Raw genomic sequence first — 12,604 nt, 5'->3', positions numbered from 1 at the left:
AATTTCTTATCTTATTTGTTATTGTTAACTACCGAAATTCGTCGATTTTTTCTCGTTTATTAATTTCTTATCTTATTTGTTATTGTTAACTACCGAAATTCGTCGATTTTTTCTTGTTTATTAATTTCTTATCTTATTTGTTATTGTTAACTACCGAAATTCGTCGATTTTTTCTTGTTTATTAATTACTTATCTTATTTGTTATTGTTAACTACCGAAATTCGTCGATTTTTACTTGTTTATTAATTTCTTATCTTATTTGTTATTGTTAACTACCGAAATTCGTCGATTTTTACTTGTTTATTAATTTCTTATCTTATTTGTTATTGTTAACTACCGAAATTCGTCGATTTTTACTTGTTTATTAATTTCTTATCTTATTTGTTATTGTTAACTACCGAAATTCGTCGATTTTTTCTTGTTTATTAATTTCTTATCTTATTTGTTATTGTTAACTACCGAAATTCGTCGATTTTTTCTCGTTTATTAATTTCTTATCTTATTTGTTATTGTTAACTACCGAAATTCGTCGATTTTTACTTGTTTATTAATTTCTTATCTTATTTGTTATTGTTAACTACCGAAATTCGTCGATTTTTTCTCGTTTATTAATTTCTTATCTTATTTGTTATTGTTAACTACCGAAATTCGTCGATTTTTACTTGTTTATTAATTTCTTATCTTATTTGTTATTGTTAACTACCGAAATTCGTCGATTTTTTCTTGTTTATTAATTACTTATCTTATTTGTTATTGTTAACTACCGAAATTCGTCGATTTTTTCTCGTTTATTAATTTCTTATCTTATTTGTTATTGTTAACTACCGAAATTCGTCGATTTTTTCTCGTTTATTAATTTCTTATCTTATTTGTTATTGTTAACTACCGAAATTCGTCGATTTTTACTTGTTTATTAATTTCTTATCTTATTTGTTATTGTTAACTACCGAAATTCGTCGATTTTTTCTTGTTTATCAATTTCTTATCTTATTTGTTATTGTTAACTACCGAAATTCGTCGATTTTTTCTCGTTTATTAATTTCTTATCTTATTTGTTATTGTTAACTACCGAAATTCGTCGATTTTTTCTTGTTTATTAATTACTTATCTTATTTGTTATTGTTAACTACCGAAATTCGTCGATTTTTACTTGTTTATTAATTTCTTATCTTATTTGTTATTGTTAACTACCGAAATTCGTCGATTTTTTCTCGTTTATTAATTTCTTATCTTATTTGTTATTGTTAACTACCGAAATTCGTCGATTTTTTCTTGTTTATCAATTTCTTATCTTATTTGTTATTGTTAACTACCGAAATTCGTCGATTTTTACTTGTTTATTAATTTCTTATCTTATTTGTTATTGTTAACTACCGAAATTCGTCGATTTTTACTTGTTTATTAATTTCTTATCTTATTTGTTATTGTTAACTACCGAAATTCGTCGATTTTTTCTTGTTTATCAATTTCTTATCTTATTTGTTATTGTTAACTACCGAAATTCGTCGATTTTTTCTTGTTTATTAATTACTTATCTTATTTGTTATTGTTAACTACCGAAATTCGTCGATTTTTTCTCGTTTATTAATTTCTTATCTTATTTGTTATTGTTAACTACCGAAATTCGTCGATTTTTTCTTGTTTATCAATTTCTTATCTTATTTGTTATTGTTAACTACCGAAATTCGTCGATTTTTTCTCGTTTATTAATTTCTTATCTTATTTGTTATTGTTAACTACCGAAATTCGTCGATTTTTTCTTGTTTATTATCAACTTTGAATTGAAAAAAAAATCTAGTAATATCAGATTCGTACGTAAAACATTATTATTATATTGCGATGCTTTTAGTGATTTTTCAAATCACCAAGATTACATATAAGATAGTTGGTAACACTGCACATCAACAAAATACATGTCATTGTAGTTCAGGTGAAAGATAATCGAAAAGTTAGGTTGTATAAATATAATTATATATATATTATATTATATTATATTATATTATATATATAAAAACAACAGCTGTCAAACATAGAACTTTTTATATTCAAATGAAAAATAAAAATACAACTTGACAACGCTGCAAATCGATATAATCATAATACAAATACGATATTTGTCGATGGAATTCGCTTTCTTATAGAAAAAAAATGTACAATAACGAATCACTTGCAGCTTTTTATTAACCTCAAAACTTTTATCGACATCGAAGTTTTTTTAAATTTCAAATACGGTTCAAAGATTTATAATTTCGAAATTATTATATTTTTTTCGAAATAATTGATTCTTCGTATCATAAACTTCGAGGCGTAAACTCCAATTTGAGTTCGGCGTATTACGAATAAAAATAGATTCTCAAAATTATATTTATTTAAAAAAAAAATTCAATAATTTATTTTATTCATTTATGCCCGTGGCCATCTCCATGTCCACCATCGCTTCCTTGGTTAGCCCAATGGGTAACACCAACGTAGCTAGTAGCTCCACCATGTCCTCCATGTCCTCCATGTTTACCATAATGTACAGGATGTTGAGCGTGTCCTACGCGTTCTACAACAGCCTCAAAACCACTATGAGGTCCCGATTTGTATTTGACGATTCTGTGGGTACCGTCAGCTTCTTTTAGAGTGTAACCTCCGGTGACGTGGTGTCCATCTCTATGTTCGTGTTGGGATTTGTGGTCGTGGGTATGAGGATCGTGGACGCCGTATTCGAATTTGTAATGGGCGTTGTCCTGGTGGAAAAAAACAACTTAAAACATCCCCTAGATACCTGGAGATTCGTACTTACATGACCATGACCTCCACCGCCGCTAGCTAGAGCTGCTCCTAATAAGAATAAACCAAATAAGACAACCTGTAAAATAAATATCGAAGTAGATTTATTGGAAAATTATTATTGTTATAAACGCTTACTGAATTCATGGTTAAATACTTCGATTCGTACCGAACTGATGTTCAGTGTAGTCGAGTTGGTGTTTATATACCGATTATTTCTTTACGGTCGATTGGAACGCGTCGATTAGTTAAAAAAAAAAACGTTATGTGTGTTATTCTTTCTTTCGACAAATTCCTTGCGTAAATATATTTAATAGAAAAAGTTATAATGGCTACTTCTTTTACAAAACACACCCTTAGTTAATTAGTACAGTCATTCGAGTTTAAAATCGACTAAAACCTCGCAATTTTATTCATCGATTTTCTTGAAAATTTAGAATTTAGTTCATCTTAACCTCTCCTTCAAACCTGCCGTGGTCGCAAATACGATTTTCATTTTTAAAGGGTAAAAATCACCCCTTACTCGAATTAATTAAAAACTAATTAATTAAAGGGGTAATGGGTGATAGTTATGTTCAAATATGATAAAAGTTGATTTTTTTGTATCATGACTTTGGTATTTTGATATTTTACGGCTCGCGTACCCTTAAAAACAACCCCTAATACAAATATTATTTAAAAAACTCGATATTTTTTTTTTATTTTTGATCGTAATGGGGGAATTTTTTTTCTTCAAGTATAAGAAATCCGAGCTTCGATATTTTAAATAACGCAACTACTAAAAACCACCCTTAAAATGGAAAAAATTTAGTAATTACTAAATGGAAGCAGTTATTTTAAAAATAAAATCGTTTTATTTTCTATTTTGAGTAAAAAAATATATATACATATATAATTTAAATATAACGAACCTGATACATAATTTATAATTTAATTCAACCCCTAAAAACTACCCCTTATCACAAAAATTACAGTTTACCAATTTTTCACCCCCTGTAAATATTAAACCTTTTAAAAACTTCATATTTTGATTATAATAAAAAAATATTTATTCAACAATATTAAATTAAGTATTAAAATAATCGTGATTTTAAAAAGTATAAGTCAATAATTTAAATTTTTGTTTCGTGATTTTTCAGATTTATCTCTAGGAAAATGTATTCGGTTTTTTAATAATAACTTGACTTCCCTTTAAGATTTTTGCATTCATATATACATCATTTTGTAGGGAATTTCATAAGCTACAAAACCATGAAAGTTGCAAACCTTCTAGGCCCTTTTCTTCGGAGTATTTTGATGTTAAAGGGCAAAAAAGACTTAGCATTGAAATCAAAACTTTAAACGCTTATATCTCGTTTAATTTTTAAGCTACGTAAATTTTAAAAAAAGCAAAATGTTTAGCCAAATAAAAGGTAAATTTTTGTTTTGAAAAATTTTTTCGTCGATCCAATAGTTTTTGAGATATTTTGAAAAAATAACGTGTTTTTTTTTAAATCGAAAAAAAAATTCACTTTAAACAACTTTTTTTCAAAATATACGTGTTCTAAATCATTGAAACTTTTGGAAAATGTAGTTAGGGCTTAAACAAAGATAATTTTTTAATGGGCTACGATTAATTTTAATTTTGTCGTCAAATTTAGACATTTTTTTTTTCGAATTCGAGTTACTTAACTTATTTTTATCATAACTCGCTTAATTTTCATGCTAGACGGTTTTATAAAAACTCATTTTAAAGGTCTCAAAAAGTACTTTAAAAATGTTTATCACAATTTTTCATGAAAAACTGATCGTTTTTCCGTTATTTGAGCTGAAACTTTACGAAACAGAAAAAATTTGCTTTCAGTGACTCATATTTTGCTGAATATTAATTAAAAAATTTAATTTAAATTGACTAAATCCTTTGTTTTTTTATAAGCTTCAATTTTGATAAGAATAATTTTTTCCAGAGAATGCGTAGTTTTCGAGTTTTTCGTGAAAAACTGTTGAAAAACGTTTTTTTTCAAATTTTCAATCGCGAATAACTCAGAAATTATTGAATTAAATGGAAAACTTCATTCCGCATTTTCTTCACAAAATTAAATTCTCTATCGATTCCCGGTTTTATTTTGAAATTTTAAATTTCCACCCCCCGAGTAAGGGTGGCATTCACCCCTCGAGTTAGATCTTCGCATCATTTTTGAGTTTCTGTCAAAATTTCAAACTAATCCATGAATAGAACGTGAATTTATTTGACCACCTAAACTTCCAGACATGACTTGCTTAGATTTTTATTTTCGCGACCGTATAAAAAATCTCGTTAACCTACGAGAAAAATTAATTTGAAAAAATACGATAGGCGATTGAAATCGAAACTAATTCGCTTAGAAAATGATAAACGACTTTAGATTTATATTTAATCTCATCGTTTTACATTTAGATAACGCCATCTAGTGGAAATAATAATATTATTATGGGGATAGTTTGAATTATTGGTAGGTTAAGGTAAGAACTTTCCGTCGAGAAGGTATTTTGGTTTATGATAATATCTAAAATATATAAAACAACGCCCTCTAGTGTACACGTTGATATTTAAAATGTTTAGAATTTATATATTTGGTATTGTTGACGAAATCTCTTTTAAACAACATCAAATTTCTCAATTTAGTTGATATCCAAGCTAATATCAGCATTTTTCTCTCTTTTCCAGTCGATTTTTTAGTACCTACAACAATCTCTTAACAGTTTTTTAATTTGTTGATCATCCGAAGCCGCCATTTTCTAGTACTGCACTTTCATATTAATTTTCAGGTTATGTCCATCATGAAGTTTTTTTTTACAGTTTTTAGATTCACAATAACCAATTAATATTTATCGTTATCTCAAAGTAGCTTTTTTAGGTTATATTTACAAAATTATTTTGTACTACGTGAATAGTTTAGATTTTGTATACCAATATTTCATTTACGACTCTATTCATTTAAAAATTTTTAACACTGTATATTTAATTCTATTTGAGAAAGATCGTTCATATAAGACGGACGGTAGACTGAACTGAACGATCATATGATATCTCGACCGACAGGAGTTATGTATGAAAAACAGTGTTGCCACAATTTAAAAGCTGAATGTAAAAATTGAACTAGAAAATGTACTAGATTGTATCAACTTCAAACAAATTTAATAAAATTATAGAAAGATGTATAAACATAAGTTTAAATTAAATTTTTTTTTCAAAAATGTTATAGACTGTGTCAATTATTATTTTAAGGATGAAAAATTTATATAAAGTCTACCGATAAAATTAGCAATGCAGTACAAAAATCTCACGATCTAAATATACATCAACTTGGCTCTGTTTTCTAATTATTGTTACAATCTAGTACAATTTCTAGTTTATTTTATTAAAGGAAAATATAAAATAACTTTATATTTGCGAACGCAGGGAAAATGTATTAGAAAAAAGGAAAAATGTACTAGCGTATAAAATACACTAAAATGTACTAAAATTGTACAATTGTACTAGCTCTGGCAACACTGATGAAAAATACGTAGAATTTTTTAACATTGCATATTCAAATAAGACGGACGGAAGACTGAACTGAACGATTATATGATATGTCATCCGACATGAACGCCATTCTGGTCAAATTTTGAATAATAATTTACAATCTACAAGCGGACAGTTTTTAAACTAAGCTCCCATATGAGATGGTACTAGTCACCCCACATAGTTACGGCAAAAATTCTCCGCCATATTCCGCTCAGTACTTAATATCTACGTTTCGCGCATCGAGAAGGTCATTGTTGCGTGGCGCCAACTATTAACCACGGTCCGAACCCAACCACTTCAGTTGCTGGAAAATAATCTTATTCATAGGATGGAATCTGTTTTTGTTTTAACAGAATCGTCTAAGCAGAACTGTTTTTTTATATAACAAGTTTCCCACTCAACCCTACTATTTATTTTAAGAAATAGATTGAATTTTATGTATGAAAATACTTATTATTATTATTATTATTTGAAGTTGCCTTTCTGCTTGATTTTCTTGTCTGCAAAGACATGTTTGTCATTTTTCAATCTTCCTGTTCCGCTGTCGCACCAGAATTTTTTTTTTATTTATTGCAATCTAATTTTTCGCTATTTGATTTCTTCTCCCGTCTTTTTCTCGGCGTGAGACGAAATTTGCTTGGGTTTTTCGATGAAAATACTTAAAATTTTTTAAAATTGCATATTCAAATAAGACGGACGGAAGACTGAACTGAACGATTATATGATAGTCATCCGATATGAACGCCATTTTGGTCAAATTTTGAATTATAATTTACAATCTACAAGCGGACAGTTTTTAAACTAAGCTCCCATATGAGATAGTACTCCTAACCCTACATAGTTACAGCAACAATTCGCCGCCATATTCCGCTCAGTACTTAATATCTACGTTTCGCGCATCGAGGAGGTCATTGTTGCGTAGCGCCATCTATTAATCACGGTCCGAACCCAATTTCAGTAGCTAGAAAATAATCTTATTGATAGGATGGAATCTGTTTTTTTTTACGTACAATTTATCAATTTGGTAAGTCCTTGAACGGGTGTCGTTTTTAATATATTACAATGATTTTAACTTTACTTAAAAGCAGATTTTTTCGCTAATTATTAGAAAGTAATCGTTTAATTTCACGATATACCATTGAAAATCCGTGTTTGTTTAGTATTTAAGGGGAAAAAATTGAAAAAAAACAAGTTTTATAATAAAATTTTTATATATTGTACGAAAAAATTATAAAATTATTGTTTTTTATTAATGTCCGTGTCCACCATCGCTTCCTTGGTTAGCCCAATGGGTAACACCTACGTAGCTAGTAGCTCCACCATGTCCACCGTGTCCTCCATGTCCTCCGTGTCCATGTTTACCATAATGTGCAGGATGTTGAGCGTGTCCTACGCGTTCTACAACAGCCTCAAAACCACTATGAGGTCCCGATTTGTATTTGACGATTCTGTGGGTGCCGTCAGCTTCTTTCAGAGTGTAACCTCCGGTGACGTGGTGTCCATCTCTATGTTCGTGTTGGGATTTGTGGTCGTGGGTATGAGGATCGTGGACGCCGTATTCGAATTTGTAATGGGCGTTGTCCTGGTGGAAAAAAACAACTTAAAACATCCCCTAGATACCTGGAGATACGTACTTACATGACCATGACCTCCACCGCCGCTAGCTAGAGCTGCTCCGAATACACATAAAGCTAAAACGACGATCTAAAAAAAGAAAATTGAACCTGTGTAGAATATTTGTATTTATCTATTGTTAATTGAAAATACGGTTAATGTTAAATTAAATATTGATGCTTACTGAATGCATGTTGGAGTGATTCGTATTCGAAACTGATACTGGTTTTGAATGATCCGCGGTTTATATACTTTTAAAAATATTGGTTCCACCAATTTATTATTTACGCTACATTGAAAAATGCAATTTAATACGTTACGAAATTGGATTATCAGTAGTCTCGATCGATCAAAAAATCGAAAAATAATAGATTACAAAACATGATTGTTTTAATGAACAAGAAGTGCTAATGGATATGGGTTAAAATGAAATAAGAGAAAAATCTTTTAGATTAGATACTTGAAAAATTATTTTTGAATACTTTGTACACAAGATAAAAAGTTATGTGGTGAATAGAAAGAAGATGAAGCATCTGAATCATGTGTAAAATCAATAGGTGCTCGGTTATTGGATGTTGTAAAACAATTTTTTTCTATTCCAATGATTTTTTACGAAATATTCTGCATAATAGATGATTTTTTTGAATTTGTTATAAAAATGCTTCATAATAGATGATTTTTTTGGATTTGTTACGAAAATGCTGCAGAATAGATGATTTTCTTTGATTTGTCACGAAATATTCTGCATAATAGATGATTTTTTTGAATTTGTTATAAAAATGCTTCATAATAGATGATTTTTTTGGATTTGTTACGAAAATGCTGCAGAATAGATGATTTTCTTTGATTTGTCACGAAATATTCTGCATAATAGATGATTTTTTTGAATTTGTTATAAAAATGCTTCATAATAGATGATTTTTTTGAATTTGTTACAAAAATGCTTCATAATAGATGATTTTTTTGGATTTCTTACGAAAATGCTGCATAATAGATGATTTTCTTTGATTTGTTACGAAATATTCTGCATAATAGATGATTTTTTTGAATTTGTTATAAAAATGCTTCATAATAGATGATTTTTTTGAATTTGTTACAAAAATGCTTCATAATAGATGATTTTTTTGGATTTCTTACGAAAATGCTGCATAATAGATGATTTTCTTTGATTTGTCACGAAATATTCTGCATAATAGATGATTTTTTTGAATTTGTTATAAAAATGCTTCATAATAGATGATTTTTTTGAATTTGTTACAAAAATGCTGCATAATAGATGATTATCTTTGATTGGTTACGAAATATTCTGCAGAATAGATGATTTTCTTTGATTTGTTACGAAATATTCTGCATAATAGATGATTTTTTTGAATTTGTTACAAAAATGCTTCATAATAGATGATTTTTTTGGATTTCTTACGAAAATGCTGCATAATAGATGATTTTCTTTGATTTGTCACGAAATATTCTGCATAATAGATGATTTTTTTGAATTTGTTATAAAAATGCTTCATAATAGATGATTTTTTTGAATTTGTTACAAAAATGCTGCATAATAGATGATTATCTTTGATTGGTTACGAAATATTCTGCAGAATAGATGATTTTTTTGAATTTGTTACAAAAATGCTTCATAATAGATGATTTTTTTGGATTTCTTACGAAAATGCTGCATAATAGATGATTTTCTTTGATTTGTTACGAAATATTCTGCATAATAGATGATTTTTTTGGAATTTGTTACAAAAATGCTGCAGAATAGGTGATTTTTTTCGATTTGTTACGAAAATGCTGCATAATAGATGATTTTCTTGGATTTGTTACGAAATATTCTGCAGAATAGATGATTTTTTTGAATTTGTTACAAAAATGCTTCATAATAGATGATTTTTTTGGATTTCTTACGAAAATGCTGCATAATAGATGATTTTCTTTGATATGTTACGAAATATTCTGCATAATAGATGATTTTTTTGGAATTTGTTACAAAAATGCTGCAGAATAGGTGATTTTTTTCGATTTGTTACGAAAATGCTGCATAATAGATGATTTTCTTTGATTTGTTACGAAATATTCTGCATAATAGATGATTTTTTTGGAATTTGTTACAAAAATGCTGCAGAATAGGTGATTTTTTTCGATTTGTTACGAAAATGCTGCATAATAGATGATTTTCTTGGATTTGTTACGAAATATTCTGCATAATAGATGATTTTTTTGAATTTGTTACAAAAATGCTTCATAATAGATGATTTTTTTGGATTTCTTACGAAAATGCTGCATAATAGATGATTTTCTTTGATTTGTTACGAAATACTCTGCATAATAGATGATTTTTTTGGAATTTGTTACAAAAATGCAGCAGAATAGGTGATTTTTTTCGATTTGTTACGAAAATGCTGCATAATAGATGATTTTCTTTGATTGGTTACGAAATATTCTGCATAATAGATGATTTTCTTTGATTGGTTACGAAATATTCTGCAGAATAGATGATTTTCTTTGATTTGTCACGAAATATTCTGCATAATAGATGATTTTTTTGAATTTGTTATAAAAATGCTTCATAATAGATGATTTTTTTGGATTTCTTACGAAAATGCTGCAGAATAGATGATTTTCTTTGATTTGTCACGAAATATTCTGCATAATAGATGATTTTTTTGGAATTTGTTACAAAAATGCTGCAGAATAGGTGATTTTTTTCGATTTGTTACGAAAATGCTGCATAATAGATGATTTTCTTTGATTTGTTACGAAATATTCTGCATAATAGATGATTTTCTTTGATTTGTTACGAAATATTCTGCATAATAGATGATTTTCTTTGATTTGTTACGAAATATTCTGCATAATAGATGATTTTCTTTGATTTGTTACGAAATATTCTGCATAATAGATGATTTTCTTTGATTTGTTACGAAATATTCTGCAGAATAGATGATTTTTTTGAATTTGTTACAAAAATGCTTCATAATAGATGATTTTTTTGGATTTCTTACGAAATATTCTGCATAATAGATGATTTTCTTTGATTTGTTACGAAATATTCTGCATAATAGATGATTTTCTTTGATTTGTTACGAAATATTCTGCAGAATAGATGATTTTTTTGAATTTGTTACAAAAATGCTTCAAAATAGATGATTTTTTTGGATTTCTTACGAAAATGCTGCATAATAGATGATTTTCTTTGATTTGTTACGAAATATTCTGCATAATAGATGATTTTTTTGGAATTTGTTACAAAAATGCTGCAGAATAGGTGATTTTTTTCGATTTGTTACGAAAATGCTTCATAATAGATGATTTTCTTTGATTTGTTACGAAAATGCTGCATAATAGATGATTTTCTTTGATTTGTTACGAAATATTCTGCATAATAGATGATTTTCTTTGATTTGTTACGAAATATTCTGCATAATAGATGATTTTTTTGGAATTTGTTACAAAAATGCTGCAGAATAGGTGATTTTTTTCGATTTGTTACGAAAATGCTTCATAATAGATGATTTTCTTTGATTGGTTACGAAATATTCTGCATAATAGATGATTTTCTTTGATTGGTTACGAAATATTCTGCATAATAGATGATTTTTTTCGATTTGTTACGAAAATGCTGCATAATAGATGATTTTCTTTGATTTGTTACGAAATATTCTGCATAATAGATGATTTTCTTTGATTTGTTACGAAATATTCTGCATAATAGATGATTTTCTTTGATTTGTCACGAAATATTCTGCATAATAGATGATTTTTTTGGAATTTGTTACAAAAATGCAGCAGAATAGGTGATTTTTTTCGATTTGTTACGAAAATGCTGCATAATAGATGATTTTCTTTGATTGGTTACGAAATATTCTGCATAATAGATGATTTTCTTTGATTGGTTACGAAATATTCTGCAGAATAGATGATTTTCTTTGATTTGTCACGAAATATTCTGCATAATAGATGATTTTTTTGAATTTGTTATAAAAATGCTTCATAATAGATGATTTTTTTGGATTTCTTACGAAAATGCTGCAGAATAGATGATTTTCTTTGATTTGTCACGAAATATTCTGCATAATAGATGATTTTTTTGAATTTGTTACAAAAATGCTTCATAATAGATGATTTTTTTGGATTTCTTACGAAAATGCTGCATAATAGATGATTTTCTTTGATTTGTTACGAAATACTCTGCATAATAGATGATTTTTTTGGAATTTGTTACAAAAATGCAGCAGAATAGGTGATTTTTTTCGATTTGTTACGAAAATGCTGCATAATAGATGATTTTCTTTGATTGGTTACGAAATATTCTGCATAATAGATGATTTTCTTTGATTGGTTACGAAATATTCTGCAGAATAGATGATTTTCTTTGATTTGTCACGAAATATTCTGCATAATAGATGATTTTTTTGAATTTGTTATAAAAATGCTTCATAATAGATGATTTTTTTGGATTTCTTACGAAAATGCTGCAGAATAGATGATTTTCTTTGATTTGTCACGAAATATTCTGCATAATAGATGATTTTTTTGGAATTTGTTACAAAAATGCTGCAGAATAGGTGATTTTTTTCGATTTGTTACGAAAATGCTGCATAATAGATGATTTTCTTTGATTTGTTACGAAATATTCTGCATAATAGATGATTTTCTTTGATTTGTTACGAAATATTCTGCATAATA

General features: G+C 27.8%; 2 protein-coding genes across 4 annotated transcripts in view; one reads left to right on the top strand and one right to left on the bottom strand.

The window, feature by feature from the left end:
• Window positions 1-12,604, top strand: part of LOC130895860 (adult-specific cuticular protein ACP-20-like) — a 100,615-nt gene that overhangs the window by 69,495 nt on the left and 18,516 nt on the right. The gene's annotated exons all lie outside the window — the stretch shown is intronic.
• On the bottom strand, window positions 2,351-8,117 carry LOC130895861 (adult-specific cuticular protein ACP-22-like). The gene is made up of 5 exons (XM_057803434.1): window positions 8,103-8,117; window positions 7,943-8,008; window positions 7,555-7,886; window positions 2,789-2,873; window positions 2,351-2,732 (listed from the first exon to the last, which is right to left on the bottom strand). The coding sequence occupies exons 1-5, from the start codon at window positions 8,109-8,111 to the stop codon at window positions 2,400-2,402; spliced, it is 825 nt and encodes a 274-aa protein (XP_057659417.1). The 5' UTR covers window positions 8,112-8,117; the 3' UTR covers window positions 2,351-2,399.

The sequence above is a fragment of the Diorhabda carinulata genome, chromosome 6, assembly GCF_026250575.1.
Source record: "Diorhabda carinulata isolate Delta chromosome 6, icDioCari1.1, whole genome shotgun sequence".
NCBI classification, from domain to species: Eukaryota; Metazoa; Arthropoda; class Insecta; order Coleoptera; family Chrysomelidae; genus Diorhabda; species Diorhabda carinulata.
Note: the sequence above shows the minus strand (reverse complement) of the source record. Positions and strands in the feature narration are given on the sequence as shown.

What these genes read in the sequence shown, in the direction of transcription:
- LOC130895861 (XM_057803434.1), bottom strand. An exon ending in GATGGTGGACACGGACATTA is followed by an intron (nt 2,874 to 7,554) that starts ATAAAAAACAAT and finishes CAATAAATCTAC; the next exon opens with TTCGATATTTATTTTACAGG. An exon ending in GCGGTGGAGGTCATGGTCAT is followed by an intron (nt 2,733 to 2,788) that starts GTAAGTACGAAT and finishes TTTTTCCACCAG; the next exon opens with GACAACGCCCATTACAAATT.